Below are 18361 nucleotides of genomic sequence, written 5' to 3' on the forward strand. Positions count from 1 at the left end.
CTTAACAAACACCTTCACTATTTGTATAAAAACTGAGATTTTTAACAACTTAACCTCTAGAGTTACTGACCTGTTGTCACCTTGAGAATGGAAGAACTGCGAGTTTAAATGATTGGTTACTTCATCTGGGTGAGGGAAACAGCTGCAATAAAGCTCCATGAATGTATCTCCATCTTGAAACCGAAGGTATTTTCCTTAATGACGTCCTCTCACACTTGTGTGCCCAGTCTGGACCCTATTGTGCAAAGGAAATTGGTCTAGGGATCTGCCAAGATGTGTGCTATGTCCATGCTATGTTTGGTTTGCAAGAGAAGGGATGATATTTAACAGGACTTATGTTATTTGGTTTTCTGGCAGGAGGCAGGCATTGTCATGGGAAGGGATATGGATGTTTCTTCATTTCTTGAGCTCTTGTGTCAGGAAACATATCTTTCCTCCTTTTTAACCTGCCCTAGGTTCCCATCTACAGAGACTCCAACTTCTTTATCCAAATAAGCATATCTTTCATTTGCTGCTTTCATATCTTCCTTGTGAAACTAGAGATTTGCAAGCACCCAGTATGCGGGTGGCTGATAGGAAGCCCTCAGTGTTCTAGAAAAAGAAAGATGCTACTCGAGTCTTTATTAGTTTCACCAGTTGAGCCCAGGTGTCTATGGTTTGACCGTATGAAGTTAAAATTATTTCTAAAACATCCAGAATAGAATCCCATTTTCTTTTCTCTCTCTCTCTCTCTTTTTTCAAGATTTTATTTATTTATTTGACTGAGAGAGAGCATGCGCTGGAGCGGGGGAGGGGGAGGGACAGGCAGAGGGAGAAGCAGGCTCCCCACTGAGCAGGGAGACCAACATGGGACTCAATCCCAGGACCCTGGAATCAGGACCTGAGCCAAAAAGACAGCCACTTAACCAACTGAGCCACCCAGGCACCCCTAGAATCCCATTCTCATAAGAGATGTGTGTGTGTGTGTGTGTGTGTGTGTGTGTATCTCCATGGAAAATTGTCCGGAAGGGTGTATATGAAAATGAAAATGTTAGGGTTTTGGGGAGTGGTTGACTTTTAGGCAATTTTAATTTTTTTAAAAGTCCTCTATTTTTTCTACAATCAACATGTATTGTATAATTTCTCTTTTTTTAAAGATTTTATTTATTCATTTGACACAGAGTAAGATCACAAGTATGCAGAGCAGCAGGCAGAGAGAGAGGGGGAAGCAGGCTCCCCGCTGAGCAGAGAACATGATGCGGGGCTCGATCCCAGGACCCTGAGATCATGACCTGAGCCGAAGGCAGAGGCTAACCCACTGAGCCATCCAGGCACCCCAGTTGTGTAATTTCTAAGAAGAAATTTCAGTGGGGTGGCTGGCTGGCTCAAGTCAGTGAAACATGGGATTCTTGATCTTAGGGTCATGAGGTTGAACCCCATGCTGGGCGTGGAGCCTACTTTAAAAAATAAATAAATAAAAAGAAATTTCATGAGGCTCTTTGTGCAGCTCAGATGAGGTGTGAGTCCCTTTTACTCCTTCAGTCACCTCTACCGGAGAACATAGCTTGCTTGCAGGACTGTCTCGGGTCCCCAGGCCGTGAGGAGGTCTGGTCATAGCCATAGTCATCCAGGTTTCTGAGAAAATGGGCAGCCCTCTCTAAGAAGGATCCAGAAGGCATTCATGAGCAGGTCTGAGCATTTGTTGCTTCAGGAAGCTGCCCCCCACGGGGTCTTCAGCTCAGGACCCAGGCCTCCAGCTCCTTGATGCAGAACTGCTCTTGTCGGGCCAGTACCTCATTATTGAAAGTTGCACAAGGGTGGCTTCCCCCACGGTACAAGTCTCCATCCAACCACAGCCCAAACTGGCCACTAAAGAGAAGAGAAAACCCTTGGCATGACTCACTCCTGGATGTTGGTATTCTAGGTCTACACCATCAGCCACTGGCCTCACCATGACCACAGCACAGTTTTGCCTATTTCACCTTCCTTTAAACCAATTTATATCCAGAATTGTTGGGAATCCCACCTGTTGTTCCCCATAGCATTTGGAGCATTTTTAAAATAAATTTTTTTTTTTTTTTTTAAGATTTTATTCATCTAGGGGCACCTGGCTGGCTCAGTGGGTTGAAGCCTCTGCCTCCGGCTTGGGTCATGTTCCCGGGGTCCTGGATCAAGGCCCGCATCCGGCTCTCTGCTCAGCAACGAGCCTGCTTCCTCCTCTCTCTGCGCACTTGTGATCTCTCTCTCTCTCTGTGTCAAATGAATAAATAAAATCTTTATTTAAAAAGAAAAGATTTTATTCATCTATTTGGCAAAGACAATCAAAGAGGGAACACAAGCAGGGAGAGTGGGAGAGGGAGAAGCAGGCTTCCCACCAAGCAAGAACTTTCTTGCTGAGCAGGGACCAGGACCCTGGGATCATGACCTGAGCTGAAGGCAGATGCTTAACAACTGACCCATTCATCTGCCCAACACATACACACAGACACCCCTAAATTTAAATGATTTTAATAAATATATACAGTGGTGCACCACTGTCCACAGTCAAGTTTTAGAACATATGGGACATTTTAAAGATGGCTATACTTAAACAAAGGAGTGACTCTTAAGGCACGGACTCAGCCCAAAACACTTCAGAAAGCATCCATTCTAATCCTCTCACTGGACAGCAAACCAGGCTGGGGCTGGGAAGTAGGTTACTGCAAATCAGCAATGGCTTGTATGTTCTGTGCCAGACTATCTCTGTAGAGGCTCTTCAGGGAGTTGGGTGGGCAAAGAACTTGCCTGGTACTAGTCAAACACTGCTTTCATCTTTGCCCTTGAGATAAGATTTATTCTGATTTATTCTGCCTGAATCTGGGGGTCTCACCAGGAGTAAGGCTAACTTTTTCTTCCTAATGATGAGTGGTCATCTGCCCAACAGATTCACACGTGCACACGTACACACGCATGCGCACGCTGTTTTCTTGGGCAGATGCCTGCCTTCCTCCAGTGAGTTATGCATCCTGATTTAGCCTCCCAGCCCCTGACTCTAGCCTCATCCAACCATGCAGAATGCTGTTGCCCAAATCACATGCACACAGACTAAGCTGTCATCAACTGTAAAGACGTTGGAGGATAGTCCATGCCATCCTTTCCCCTCAGTGTTAGGAGGAGGTTTGAGGGATCTGGCTGGGGGACTAGGCAGCACCCAGGCAGTGTTGAAGGGAGAGGCCTGGAAATTTACCATCAGCCTCTCCTCTGGGGCAGCCTAGCCCAGCCTTTCCGGACAGGAGAGGGACCAGAACCCAGACTACCCCAAGACCCCGGGAGGACTGAGACACGGACCTGCTGCTGCCCATCATCAGTGAATCCAAGTCTCCTTTCACAAAGAAAGAGTTGCTTCCTGTCCACTTAAAGACCTGGGATGACAGGAGAAAAGCTGGGTTACTGGGGGAGTCCTGCCCTTGCAGTTTGACTCCGCACCACAGGGTGGCAGTGTCGTGGAGGGAACGGAACATCCAGGCCCAAGCCCCAGCTAAGCATCAAGAAGCACCCTGGCCCCTGACAATATTTCTTTCCATTTTCCCCAGATTTCACCTCTTGCCTTCCAGTCTGAGTTCCCACAAGGAAGCATCCTGCTTCCAAAGCTGGAGAGAGAAGGAGGAAGGTCCCGGTCCCGGTCAGGAGCTGGGCCCTGATTCTGCCATGAGCTGTTTCCTCTTCTCTTGCTGGAGCCTGCCCACTTCCACACACTCCTCATGCTCCGTTCCTGAGCAGGTCGTGTGGGCCCCACCCCCAAAGACACACCCAGACTACCCCCATTTCTATCTTGTCCATGTCCATCTCCACTCGTGCCCACCCAATCCCTGCCAGTCACTCCTCACTAGCTCACAGCCGCCTTACACATCCCTGCTTCCAGTCTCCTGCCCACAGCCCATCTCCGCTCTGTCATGTGATCGGATATTACCATTCCTCTGCCTAAAGCCCTCGGAGAGCTCCCCACTGCGATGGAAATACAATCCAACCCCTTAGTCTAGCTGGAAGCCCAGCTTTCCTCTCTGACCTCTCCTTCCCCTACTGACTGTACTTTGCCTACACTGGCCTTGCTGTCCCTGGGACACCCAAAGCTGTTCTGCTACAGGACCTTCACACTTGCTGATCCCTCTACTGAGAACGATTTTTCTCCAAATCCTGAAATGGCCCACTTTTCATCTTTCAGCCCAAATGTCCTCGCATAGAAGTTTCCTGGGTCACCCTGTCTAACGTAGCCCTTCCTCCCAGGCCCTGTTAACTTTTCCTCAGCATTTAGCACTCTTAGAGATGACCCTGTTCATAAGGACGTGCCATTATTCGATCCACCTGTAAGCTGTCTGGATGCCCAGCAAAATTCCCAAGGCGTGGTAGAGATGTCTGTTGAATGAGCAAATTATTCAAGAGTCAATTTGACCAATAAAAATACTTTTAGAGGTGCACCTGGGTGGCTCAGTGGGTTAAAGCCTCTGCCTTTGGCTCAGGTCATGATCCCAGAGTCCTGGGATCGGGCCCTCGGGCTCTCTGTTGAGCAGGGAGCCTGCTTCCTCCTCTCTCTGCCTGCTTCTCTGCCTACTTGTGATCTCTGTCAAATAAATAAATAAAATCTTAAAAAAAAAAATGCTATGAGCAGCCAAAAGATTTTTAGCAAGAAAATAGACTAATAAATAAGCCCTGGGCTCACAAGAGATGAGATAATATGAACAAGTGACCATGAAAAGACAGAATCATTCAGTTCCTTCTCTACTTTCACTGAAGAATGTGACCTTCAGACTTGAAGGAGTAAGATAAACATTGCTACAGAAGAAACGAAGACCCTGTTTGTGGTGCCATTTCTAATCGCCATCAAGGAGCCACTGAGAATGCGTAAAGAACACAAGAGGTGCCAAAAGAAAGAAGATAGGCAAAGATTACCCAATTACAGGGCGCCTGGGTGGCTCAGTGGGTTAAGCCGCTGCCTTCGGCTCAGGTCATGATCTCAGGGTCCTGGGATCGAGTCCCGCATCGGGCTCTCTGCTCAGCGGGGAGCCTGCTTCCTCCTCTCTCTCTCTCTGCCTGCCTCTCTGCCTACTTGTGATCTCTCTGTCAAATAAATAAATTTTTTTTAAAGATTTTATTTATTTTTTATTTGAGAGAGAGACAGTGAGAGAGAGCATGAGTGAGGAGAAGGTCAGAGAGCGAAGCAGACTCCCCATGGAGCTGGGAGCCTGATGTGGGACTCGATCCTGGGACTCCAGGATCACGCCCTGAGCCAAAGGCAGTCGTCCAACCAACTGCGCCACCCAGGCGTCCCTCAAATAAATAAATTAAAAAAAAAAAAAAAAATTACCCAATTACAAAACAAAACAAAACAAAACACAGGATTCCAAGATGGGGCTGGAAAAACAGCCCCTGTTAAAATAATTCATTTCCGGCGCTTGGGTAGCTCAGTAGGTTAAGCAACTGCTTTGAGCTCAGGTCATGATCCTGGAGTCCCAGGATGGAGTCCCACATGGGGCTGCCTACTTAGCAGGGAGTCTGCTTCTCCCTCTGACCTCCCCTCCCCCATGTTCATTCTCTCTCTCTTTCTCTCTCTCTGTCCCAAATAAATACAATCTTTAAAAAAAAAAAATTCATTTCATTCAAAAAAAAAATTTTTTTTTAACATTTAGTACCAGTCATTGTTTTATGTACTGGGTAGAATGGTGAATATAACAGACAAAAATTCCTGCCTTCATGGGGCTCCTATTCCAGTAGGTGGAGGCAGGTTACTAAGTAAAATAAATAGTATATTGACAAATGCTAAGGATAAAAAAGTAGAGAAGGACAAGAAGGGTTTTCGAAGAATGGAGTGTTATAAATTTAAATTAGTTGGTCATAGACAGCCTCTCTGAGATGGTGACATTTGAGCAGAATCCTAAAGGAGGTGAGACCTGAGCCATGTGGTGATCCGGTAGAAGGCAATCTAGGCAGAACAGCATGTGCAAAGGCCCTGAGGTAGGAGCAGGCCTGCATGTTTAAGGGCTAGCTCAGAACTCAATGTAGCTAGAGCAGAGTGAGGGAAAGGAAAAATAATAAGAAACAAAATAAGAGAAAGACCAGAAGATGTAGGGTCTTGTAGGTTGTTATATATATTTTTAAGATTTTATTTACCTGAGAGAGAGAGAGAAAGAAAGAACACAAGATGGTGGGGGACTAGTGGAGGGAGAGGGAGAAGCAGGCTGAGCAGGGAGCCCGATGTGGGTCTGGATCCCAGGACCCCGAGATCATGGCCCAAGCCAAAGGCAGATATTAACCAACTGAGCCACTCAGACGCCCCAGGCCTTGTAGGTTATTATAAATACTGGCTTTACTCTAAGAAAGGAAGCTACTGGCAGCTTGGAGCAAAGGAGTGACATGCCCTGGCTTACCTTTCAAAAGGAAAACTCTAGGGGTGCCTGGCTGGCTCAGTCTGTTAAGTGTCTGCCTTCAGCTCAGGTCAGGATCCTGGAGTCCTGGGATGAAGCCCACATCAGGCTCCCTGGCCGGCAGGGAGTCTGCTTCTCCCTCTCCCTCTGCCTCTCCTCACCTGTGCTCATTCTCTCTCTCTTCCCCCCTCCCTCGAATAAATAAATAAATAATCTTTAGGAGGAAGAAAGGAACACTCCAGGTTTTTTGATGACTGGGGTGGAAGCAGGGAGACCCTTTAAAGAGGGGTATAGCAGGAACGAGGACAATAATTGTGCGGGCTTGAACCAGGAGACACCGAAGGACGCGGTGAGTCCTGGATATAGATCGAGAAGGCAGAGCCATTAGGGTTCATTGACAACTCAGGTGTAGACTGTGACAGATAGGCATCGAAGACCCCCAAATTGGGGTTCTTGGGTGGCTCAGTGGGTTAAACCTCTGCCTTCAGCCTGGGTCATGGTCTCAGGGTCCTGGGATCGAGCCCCACATCAGGCTCTTTGCTCAGCAGGGAGCCTGCTCTGCACCCCGCCCCCGCCTGCCTCTCTGCCTACTTGTGATCTCTCTCTGTGTCAAATAAATAAAATCTTAAAAAAGAAAAAAAAAAAAGACCCCCAAATTTTTGGTCTCAGTGGTAGGAAAGATGGAGCCATTAACTTCATTGGGGGAGATGGCAGGAGGGGCAGATTTTGTGGGGGGAAGTCAGGAACTCAGTTTGTGACCTGTGAGGCTTGAAATGCCAGGCTTGACGCCCAAGCAAAAACTCTGGGTAGTAGTTGTATATATGTCAGTTTGGAGTCCAGGGGCAGAGGCCATCAGCACGTGGACGGCATGCACAGTGGTGAGAATGGATGAGACCTTGAAAGAAATGAGGGTAGAGAAGAGACAAGAACCAAAAACTTTGCTTTGGGACCCTCTGACGTCCAAATGTTGTGGAGGTAAGGAGGAACCAATGAAAGACTCTGCCGAGGAGTAGTCAGTGTAGCAGGAAGAAAATCCAAGAACTTTAGGATCTAGTATGTGAACACAGGAAGGTGAGTGGTAATTGGAAGCCAGCATGTGTTTCCTTGGAACAAGGAACCCCTTTCCTGTTTCCTGGAACGATTACCAGGCTGGCTGATGGAGACAATGAAATAGATACCTTGTGTTTTGCTTTTAGCAAGGAGTCCATAGGTGCTTGTGACCTCCTTGTCATGGAACCAATAATTGTGTGGCTGAGTCTATCTGTAGGTCCATGCATTGGAGGGGAGGTCTCTCATAGCAAACAAAAACATCTGGAACTAGTTTTTCATCTTTTTTTTTTTTTTTAAGATTTTGTTTATTTATTTATTTGACATGGAGAGAGATCACAAATAGGCAGAGAGGCAGGCAGAGAGAGAGAGGGAAGCAGGTTCCCTGCTGAGCAGAGAGCCCGATGTGGGGCTCGATCCCAGCACCCTGAGATCATGACCTGAGCCGAAGGCAGAGGCTTAACCCACTGAGCCAGCCAGGTGCCCCTAACTTTTTTTTTTTTTTTTTAAGATTTTATATATTTATTTGAGAGAGCGAGAGAGAGAGAGTTAGAGGGAGCATGAGTGGGGAGAAGGTCAGCGGGAGAAGCAGATTCCCCATGGAGCTGGGAGCCCGATGCGGGACTTGATCCCGGGACTCCAGGATCATGACCTGAGCCGAAGGCAGTCGCTCAACCAACTGATCCACCCCTGTGCCCCTAGTTCTTCATCTGCTGAACAAATATTTCATGAGGGCATGCAATGGGAGTGCAAGGGGATATGTCCTCCTTCACACACTCTGACCCTCTACCCATTCATCTGCTGGGTTCCTAAAGGGGCACTGTCCCCTTTCCAATTACTCTGCAGTTATTTTCACATGCTCCAAGAAGACTGCTCCCTTTTGCCCTTCAGCACCTGGTGATCTTGGTTGTCCATCAAGACCCGATTCAAGAAGCTCCTCCTCTAGGAAGTCCCCTTGGATCTCCCCACCCCCGTTCCATACAGGCACTTCTCCTTGCGTTTCTTCCACAGCCCTTATCCCTCTATATTGTGATCGCGTCTCCTCTGTAAGCCGGAGAGCGTCTCCATCTGTTGTTTAGAGAGGCAGCCTAGCCGTGGCTGAGTTCAAGCCCCAGCGCCTGTTTCTGCATCCCGTCCTTACCCCTGACGAGCAAGTCGCTCAAGTTCTCTGTGCCTCCGTTTCCTCAACGCTAACTGGGGCCGATAATAGTATGTACCTCAGAGGAATGTTGTCATGATTAAACGCGCTAATTTGTGAATGTCTCAGAATAGTGCCTGGCAGGTGGTACACTAGCACCCAGTTAGCTGCGACTATTTTTATGAGCAGTAAAAGTAGTGTGCTGCATGCCAAGCCTGCAACGCTCAGCGTCTTATCCAATAAATAGCTCAGAGACAGAAAAGTTTTAGATGGGAAATGTCGGGGACTATCCCCCTCCCGCCTTCAAAAACCTTGCTTCAAAAGGCAGCAAGTACCCTCTGACTCCACCAGTCCTGTCTCTGTCATTCACCCATCTCCTAGTCGCCAGTCACCATGAATTAGAGGCTTAAGATCGGGCTCACCATCCTTCCCTCCTTCCTCATTCTTGCCAGTGTCCTTGGTGAACTTCGCCATCTGCACAGACCCATCCTGTCCCTGCCTTCAGTGCCCTTCCTTTTCCAGTGCTGGGGATTTCTTACCCCACCTCGGCCACTGTCCCCTCTGTCCACACCCAGGAACCTGTCCTTCCCGGACTGTTTTCCGATGACCCTCTCTCTTGGATCTTATATTCCAACACATGGCTCAGCTGGTGTCCTTGCTCCAAGTCTCTGACCACAAGGCCACCTGTCAACTGTTGTTTTCATCTTCGTCTCATTGTCCTTCAGTCTCCCTGGCTGTCCTTCCTCCACAAGTCCAGACTAGATCCTGTGGTCCATTTTACATTTCCATTCCCTTCATCTTCTGCTTCCCCCTCTCCCTTGGTCACACTAGCATGGCGAAAGCCCCATCCTGGAGGAGCCCTCCCAGCCACTTTCTCCATGCCAGAACCCAAGAGCTGAACATGGCTGGTGGAAAACACGTGCCCAGGGCACGAGCTTGCCTTTAAGCTGATGGCCCTACCTCCAGTTCACGCTGCCTCGCTGTCTTTCTGTTTCTCTGGTTCTCTCCGGGAGGCCTCCCTCTCCACTCCTGTGATGACGATTTGATGCCTTCTCTTTGCTCAGCCTGTACGCTCTCTCTCCCAACCTCTCTCTTAGCCGATGACCTCAGCCCCCACTTCATAAGAAGACTGAAGTCACTGGATGTGTCTGTCTTTGTCTTCCTACCTGTACACCCACAGCTCTACCTGCACTTGGACCCATCTTGTCTTTGCAGCCTGTGTTGGGTGAGCAACGCCCCTCTTCCTTTATGAGCCAGTCTGGGGTCACCAGGGACCTAGTGAGCACTGTAAGAAATTAACATAAACAGGGCCAAGGGGGATGCCCTGCCCACCACTGGCCTGTCCTGTTCCTTCTGTGGAAAGATGGAGGGATACCAAGCACTGGAGGATGGGGGATAGAGCTAGGGGCCACTGGGGCCACAGGATCTTTACAAAACCGCCCCTCCCTCCTCCCTGGGAATTTCACCTTTAGCTGTGGGGAGAAGGAGAAGAGGAAGGTCTCGCCGGTACCATAGAAGCCTTTGCTGAGTCGAATGGCGGAGGAAGAGAAGGCTCCAAACATCTGGAAAGCAGAAGAGCTTTACTGTGGCAGCTGACGGGGAGTGAAGCTTAGTAATATAGGCTTATCCAGCGGGGCACCCAGGGAGCCTGGGACAGAGCTGGGGGGTGGGGAGGGACGCATGGGCCCATCAATGCCTGTCCTTTTCCTTTAATATTCCCTAAGGAAGAACTCTTGCTGGCGTCTTCCTAGTTTTTCTTAAACGTGCTTATTTTGTGAAAGTAATCCTTGTAGAAAAGTATTAGAAGTTATAGACAAGCAGAAAGAGAAACTAAAGTCATTCCAATGCCCCCTTCTGCTCTGCAGGGTGACTGTAACGTTTTGCTGAGTTTCCTTCCAGCAACTGTTTAATGCCAGTGTATATATTCTTATTTTTTTTTTAAAGATTTTATTTATTTATTTGTCAGACAGAGATCACAAGTAGGCAGAAAGGCAGGCAGAGAGAGATAGGAGGAAGCAGGCTCCCTGCTGAGCAGAGAGCCTGATGGGGGACTCCATCCCAGGACCCTGAGAGCATGACCTGAGCCAAAGGCAGCGGCTTAACCCACTGAGCCACCCACGTGCCGCTCCCAGTGTGTATATTCTTATACTGAAAACCAGATCTACAGTACATCTGTTTTTTTTTTTAAGTTTTATTTATTTAAGTAATCTTTACACCCAAGGTGGGGCTCAAACTCATGACCCTGAGATCAAGAGCTGCACGCTCTTCCAACTGAGCCAGCCAGGCGCCCGATACCTCTGTTTTGTAACCGCCCTCCCCCTTTCGTTTTTCTTTATAAAAGTTCAAATACACAGAAAAGCAAAGGCAGGTACAGATACCCTCCATGTGCATTCATGTGTTCTCCATATTTACTTTCTTGCTCCTTATATATATTGCTGTTCTGTTGGATAGTAAGTTGCAGATACTACAAGTCTTTCACCTCTAAATGGTTCAGCTCCTAAGAATGGGGATTTTTCTCAGGGTGCCTGGGTGGCTCAGTGGGTTAAGCCTCTGCCTTCGGCTCAGGTCATGATCTCAGGGTCCTGGGATCGAGTCCCGCATTGGACTCTCTGCTCTGCAGGAAGCCTGCTTCCCTCTCTCTCTCTCTGCCTGCCTACTTGTGATCTCTCTCTCTCTCTCTCTCTGTGTGTGTCAAAGAAATAAACAAACAAAAAGATTAAAAAAAAAAAAAGAATGGGGATTTTTCTCATGTATGACCACAATACCATCATCTCACCTAAAAAAATTAACAGTAATTCCATAATACTATCTAGTATCCAGTTCCTAATACATTTTCTCCATTGGCCCAAAAGTACCTTTCATATCCTGCTTTAGGAACAAAAACTTGGGGCGCCTGACTGGCTCAGTCGGTGAAGCATGCAACTCTTGATCTTGGGGTTGTGAGTTCAAGCCCCACATCGGGTAGAGAGATTACTTACAAAAATAACCTCTTAAATAAATAAATAAAAATAAAAACAACACTTTTAATAGTTATGGCTTTACATAATCTTTCTTTCCAGCCCTTGGTAATAATAGTTCACTATGAAACAGAGCCATAATTCACTTGGCCATTTTCTCCCATGGGATAGTTGATGGACTTGAAGTTTTCCCTCTCTTGGGCGCCTGGGTGGCTTAGTGGGTTAAGCCGTTGCCTTCGGCTCAGGTCATGATCTCAGGGTCCTGGGATCGAGTCCCGCATCGGGCTCTCTGCTCAGCAGGGAGCCTGCTTCCCTCTCTCTCTCTGCCTACCTCTCCATCTACTTGTGAGTTCTCTCTGTCAAATAAATACAAAAAATCTTTAAAAAAAAAAAAAGTTTTCCCTCTCATACAGAGTGTTGAGGGGCAGAGGCAGGACCACTGGGAGGCAGCCATGGGGAGTCGGTTTTGGCTTAATATAAGGAATCACCTCCACGGTCAGTGGCATTCTGCTAAGGAAGGAGCTCCATCTTGAAGACGTGAGCTCCGTGGCCTTGAGGTGGAAGTTCCTTGATATTGGTGTCTTGAGACGGAAGGAGCGCCTGTGTACATGAGTGTCCTCGGGGACTCTCAGGATTTCTAACATGTTCCTCCCATGGAAGAGCAATTGAAACCAGCATTTACCCCCTCCCCTGGCCCCCATCAAGAGAGCCTGGTGCCTGGCAAGATCCACACCCCCCACCCCTAGCCTTGGTGAGACAACAGGGATCTGAGACCATGCCCTCCCAAGGTCCGAGGCAGCCTCCTCATAGCTGGCTTTCCCTTTTAGCCCCCAACTAACAGGCGGGTGTTTTCAAGCATAAATGGTTCATTAAGGTGTAGAGCCCCCTCTTGAGATGTCTCCCCAGTTTATTATTTGCTTCACCTCTGGCCTGCCTCCCTAGTAGGCCTGTAGCTCCAAGAGGGCTGGAACCACTTCTCTCTTGACCTTGCTCTCATCCACATCCACATCTAAGCTCACACATAGTAAGTGCTTAATGTACATGTGTTGAATAGCTGAATTAGGGAAGGAAGGAAAGAAGGAAGGAAGGAAGAGAGGAAGGAAGGGCTCTCAACAGGGGAGGTCTCAATGTCTTCATCATTGTCCCTTGCAAGTGACAGGCTGTCACCTCTGCCTCCCACCCCTGAGGTTGCCCTGGAGCAGGGCCCCCATTGTGTGGTTGGGTGGGGCCAGGGCCCACCTTACCTGCCCATCCTGGTCCCTCAGCACCAGCAGCACCGGCCCACTGTGGCCTTCCATCTGCCTGTACAGGCTCCGCAGGCTGAAGCCATCTCTCGATGTGCAGAAGGCCAGGCTCCAGGGATGTCCCAAGACTCTGGCGGGGAGGTGGAGGCTGAGCTAGGAACAGGGCTGGAGGTAAGCAGGGAATCTGCATCCTCCCCCCTCCTTCCACCCTGCCCGCAGGGTCCCAGAAAGACTGAGGTTGAACAGGCCCCACTCACACAGGCATGTGATGTTATGGATACCAGAGGAGTTTACGGTTTCCAAGAGCCCATTAGAGAGGGAGTATCATTCCCATTTTATGGTTGAAGAAAATTAGGCTCAGGGAGGTAAAGCAACTTGCCTAAAGGCCACATGGGGAGCAAGTGGCAGAGCTGGGATTTGAACCAAGGTCAGCTCTCTCTCAGGACTTCCTCCCCTTGGTCACCTTGGTCCCTAGAGGCTGGAGAATAGATGAGATGCTGAATCCCTCCGTCTAAGCCTCCCTACCTCATCCTTCCACCTTCCCCCTGGGTCTTGGGACACAGCAGGAGCGACCCCAGGTGTCCCTGGACCTGGCTGGGGTAGGGCCGGAGGGCGGGACCCTGAGACTCCTGGCACTGCGCCCGAACCTGCCTAATCTCCGAGGCTCCTAGGACCTGGCTGGCTTCTGCCAGCTGGGGCTCCACCGGATCTTCAGGAGCCGGAGCTGAGACCGGGGCTGGGGCTGGGGCTGTCTCCTCTTCCTCCTCCTCACCCTCCTCCACAGACAGAGCATCCTCCACCTGGCTGGGCTGTGAAGACACAAAGAGGGACAAGGAGACACCGGCTTCCATGTCTTCGGAGACAAAAGCCTCGGCTGTCTCATCACCCCTGCTCAGGCCCCAGCCACCTCCACCCCAGACAGAGGAGGCTGGTGCCCATGGCTGACAAGACCCGCCCCTGCCAGCCCAAGGTCAAGGGTACACACGCCCATCAGATGTGGCCACCGCGGACTCTGTGGTTTGTCTGCCAGCCCGCTCTAGATCCAGAGCAGATGCCAAGGATCAAGTTCGAAGCTCAGGGGCAGGGAGAAGGGCAGGTGGCAGCCCAGCCCCGCCCAGCCCTGAGGGCTACAGCCGTGTGTGTCTGCACTTGAAACAGGATAATAATATCAATAATCCGAACAATAACAACACAGACAGCGGCCGATGTCCGTCAGCGCACCCTTGACCAGGCCTGACTGGGTGCTTGCTGTGCATCTCTCTCTATATTTTCCCAAGAATCTTAAGAATGTTCTCCTTACTCTCCTCATTTTACAAAGAAAAGGAATGAGGGCCAGAGGCTTCCCTGTCAGCCAGGGGGACAACGCATGCAGCAGCTGAGAAAGCACGTGCAGGTCTGTGTGAGATGTGTGTTCGTCCGTGGGAAGGTGTGTGTGGGCTTAAAATAGACTTGTGTTGGCAAATCAGTGTGAGAAGGTGTTGAGTAACTTTGCGTGTTTACCCATCAACATGTTGTGAGTGTGAGTTGGGATTGTATAAATAGGTGTGTGTCGGTGTGGATGCGGGTTGCCTCATGCACTCATTCAATCGAGCTTCCACTCTGTGCTAGAGTGTGTGTTTGAGGGCGTGTGCGTGTGTGCGTGCGTGTGTGTGTGTGTGTACACATACGCCTGCCCACAATGACCTGGGGACTTTTCTTAAGAAGGAGAGGCCTCCTCCAGGATGAAAAATGACCAGGACACTGCTTTCCTAGTCCCCAGGTTCAGGCCTAAGGAGGGGGTCCTAGCTGCATGGGGCTTCTGGACAGAGCTCCAACTGGTGCTCCTTGGGGTCTCAGGACCATGGGGTAGGGGATCCAGGTCCCCGGGTCCTGAACTCTGAACTCCAGGGCAGCTGGAGAGGGACTTGGAAGGGGAACACAGCACCCGCCTACATCCAATCCTAGCCCGGATCCCACCCTGCCAGAGATCTGGCCTCCCCAACTTTGCTGGCCTGACCTCCCCAGCCCAAGCCGGGCCCCTTACCAGCCGAGTGTAACGCCAGCGGAGACCTTTCATTCTGTCCGAGCCAGGGCCTGGTAGGAAGAGTCCTGAGCTCTCCCAGGAGAGGAAGCGCTGTGGTTAAGGCCTAGAGATGAGAGGGAGAGGCCTGGGCACACCCTCCTAGCTCCTGGCCACCCAGCTGCCCTTTGCTCTCTCTCTCTCCCGTCACTCCCAGGATGAATCGTCACTGGGTAGGTCTGTGAGGTCACCTACCCTCAGCATTCAAGGTCTCACTTGGAATTAGCAGCTAACCTGTATTAACCATACCCAGGAAATTCTAGCTGATTCCCTTCCATCTCCTTAGCCTTCTGGAATCCTAGGGATTCTGGCCCTTTTGGGCAGATGCCTGAACTCCAGGCTGGGAGTCTGGAGTCTCTGGTTCTCTCTCTGACCTTGGATAAGTCCCTTGTACCCTCAGGCTTCAGTTTTCCCACACAAAACACATTGGACCAGAGGCCATCTCAGAGGCCCTCACAATACTGACTGCTGGCAACTCAGTTCCCTCTGAAAGCCAGTGGGTGTATTTTTTTTTTTTAAAGATTTTATTTATTTATTTGACAGAGATCACAAGTAGGCAGAGAGGCAGGCAGAGAGAGAGAGGAGGAAGCAGGCTCCCTGCTGAGCAGAGAGCCCGATGCGGGACTCGATCCCAGGACCCTGAGATCATGACCTGAGCCGAAGGCAGCGGCTTAACCCACTGAGCCACCCAGGCGCCCCCAGTGGGTGTATTTTAACAGAAGCTCGAAAGGAGCCAAGCCTAAACCAAAAGAACAAGTGAACAAAAATCTTCATTTTTCTTATTTAAAAAATAAGGCATGTATATTATAGAAAGTTTGAGAAATGTAGAAAAGAATAAAGAGAGATACAAAAATATTCATAATTCCATCTCTCAGAGATAAACTCTCAACCCTTAACTGTATTTTTTCCAGTCTTTTTCATTTTATAAAGTGCCTTTTCCACTTAAAAATGAGAATTTTCCAGTGACATTCAGCACCTTTTGAGCACATGATTTTTAATGACTACGTATTATCTCATCATAGGATGTATCATTTATTCCTTAACTGTTGGACATTTTGTTTGCTTCTAATTTCCGTGATTATAAGCAAAACTGTAGTGAAATTCCCTGCTCATAAATACAATTATATACTTTATGATAAACTTCAGAAGTTGAATGCTGAATCAAAGGGCATATACACAGGTTTTTGTTTGTTTGTTTTTTAAGTACTCTCTGCACCCAGCATAGGGTTCTAACTCACGACCCCAAAGTCGACTGTTGCAGGCCACTGACTGAGCCAACCAGGCACTCCCATATAGTTCTTTTTTTTTTTTTTTTTTTTTTTTAAGATTTTATTTATTTGGGTGCCTGGGTGGCTCAGTGGGTTGGGCCCCTGCCTTTGGCTCAGGTCATGATCTCAGGGTCCTGGAATCGAGCCCTACATGGGGCTCTCTGCTCAGCAGGGAGCCTGCTTCCCCCTTTCTCTCTGCCTGCTGCTCTGCCTACTTGTGATCTCTCTCTCTGTCAAATAAATAAATAAATAAATAAATTTATAAATTTAAATAATAATAATAAATAAAAATAAAAAAATTTTTAGAAAGGTTTTATTTACTTATTTCAGATAGAGAGGCCAAGTATGAACAGGAGGAGGGCCAGAGGAAGAGGGAAAGAGACAAGTAGACTTCCTTCTGAGCCAGGAGCCTGACATGGGGCTCAATCCTAGGACCCAGAGACCATGACCCCTACCCCCCCAAAGTCTTATGCTCAACCCACTGAGCCCACCAGGGGCCCCCTATAATTCTTTTTATTTTAATAAATATTTATTCATTTGACAGAGAGAGATCACAAGTAGGCAGAGCAGCAGGCAGAGAGAGAGGGGGAAGCAGGCTCCCCACTGAGCAGAGAGCTGGATGCGGGGCTTGATCTCTGGACCCTGAGATCATGACCTGAGCCGAAGGCAGACGCTTAACCCACTGAACCACCAGGCGCCCCCTACAGTTCTTGATAATGTTTCCAAGAAGGAAGGCTTCCCAGCGCTTAAAGCCGACCCACTTTGAGGTATCTTTTTTTTTTTTTTTTTTAAAGATTTTATTTGTTTATTTGACAGACAGAGATCACAAGTAGACTGAGAGGCAGGCAGAGAGAGAGAGAGAGAGGGAAGCAGGCTCCCTGCTGAGCAGAGAGCCCGATGCGGGACTCGATCCCAAGACCCTGAGATCATGACCTGAGCCGAAGGCAGCGGCTTAACCCACTGAGCCACCCAGCGCCCCACTTTGAGGTATCTTTCGCGAATCTCAGGGAAAGCTATTTCTGATCATCAAATTTTATACCCTTAAATTACAGATAAGGAAATGACCACTCAGAAAGTGAAAGAGACTTACCATAGCCCCACTAGTATAACACGGTGGTGACGAGTACAGTCTCTGGGGTCGGGGAGTTCAAATCCTGGTTTTGCTACTTTCTTACTATGTGACCTTGGACAAGTCAATTAACATCTCTGTGCTTCACTTTTCTCTTCTGTAAAATACTAATAACCACCTCATAGGGCTGTTGTAAGAGTAAAAGAAAATAATGCCTGGGGTGCCTGGGTTGCTCAGTCAGTTAGGCATCCAGCTCTTGGTTTCAGTTGGGATCATGATCTCATGGATGGAACCCTGCTCAGTGGGGAGTCTGCTTAAGGATTCTCTCCCTCTACCCCTTCCCCCACTCATGCATGCGTGAACACCCTCTCTCTCAAATAAAGAATTAAATAAACCTAAAAAGAAAGATAATGTCTGAAGAACTAGGATGATGGACCCAGCCTCCATCCTTCTGTTTGCAATTCAGTGAGATAACCCAGAGCGCCTGGTGTTTGGTGAGCAGTGGGTAAATGACAGTGCTTACCGCTATCCCCCCCACACCGCCTCTGAGAAATCCAGGGTGCAAATTCCTGACACATGGCCACTCAGTCTCCACCTGGGCTCTTCTGGGACAGATGGTCACGTGATCATTAATGGGGGGAAGAAGTAGCTCAGCAGGCAAGGAAAAGGCAGGAACTATGGGAAAATGTACTTACGCTGCAAAGCCTTGGCTTCTGGCAATCTCCCAGCCTGTCCAGCCCGAGGATTTCCTTAGCACATCTGCCCGAGAGACAGGGCCACTTCCAGAAGGAACTCTTCCACCCGGCAGTCTGTCCAAAGCAGCTTTATCTCTGCATCCTGGTACCCCCCACCCCCCAGTAGCAGCAGCTAGCCCCTCCGCCCCAGCCAGGCTCCAGGCGCTCCTCCCTGGCTCTTATACCTGCCTCGAGGGTGGCAGCCCTGGCCTTGTGCCCACTCCCGTTCCAGTCAGGAAGCCTGGCAGTGATTATCGCCCATCAGAAACTCAAATCCCATAAACACACACAAACAAGACCTTGTCACCCTCTGACCTCCAGCTCCGCTCTCACCAGTCCAAGGGGATGGAGGACACTGACATCATAGCTGTCAGGGGCCACCCAGTGCCTGAAGCCTACCATGAGGAACTTTGCTTTATCAGGTAGAAATGCTACAGGAAAGGGCAATGCTATGGGACTCTCTGTTGA

At 49.0% G+C, this 18361-nt stretch overlaps 1 protein-coding gene across 3 annotated transcripts; it reads right to left on the reverse strand.

Moving 5' to 3' along the window:
• Nucleotides 1–1397: 1397 nt before the first annotated feature.
• Nucleotides 1398–18025, reverse strand: TLDC2 (TBC/LysM-associated domain containing 2). Of its 3 annotated transcripts, XM_044263078.1 has the most exons (8): nt 17855–18025; nt 14787–14889; nt 13411–13572; nt 12764–12916; nt 12008–12100; nt 10029–10124; nt 3307–3380; nt 1398–1848 (listed from the first exon to the last, which is right to left on the reverse strand). In XM_044263078.1, the coding sequence occupies exons 2-8, from the start codon at nt 14817–14819 to the stop codon at nt 1713–1715; spliced, it is 747 nt and encodes a 248-aa protein (XP_044119013.1). In that variant the 5' UTR covers nt 14820–14889; nt 17855–18025; the 3' UTR covers nt 1398–1712. The 3 variants fall into 3 exon arrangements, with proteins under 3 accessions (XP_044119013.1, XP_044119012.1, XP_044119011.1); XM_044263077.1 differs by lacking the exon at nt 12008–12100 and having other exon boundaries at nt 1398–1636; XM_044263076.1 differs by lacking the exon at nt 12008–12100.
• Nucleotides 18026–18361: the final 336 nt, after the last annotated feature.

The sequence above is a fragment of the Neovison vison genome, chromosome 8 (genome assembly GCF_020171115.1).
Source record: "Neovison vison isolate M4711 chromosome 8, ASM_NN_V1, whole genome shotgun sequence".
NCBI lineage: Eukaryota > Metazoa > Chordata > Mammalia > Carnivora > Mustelidae > Neogale > Neogale vison.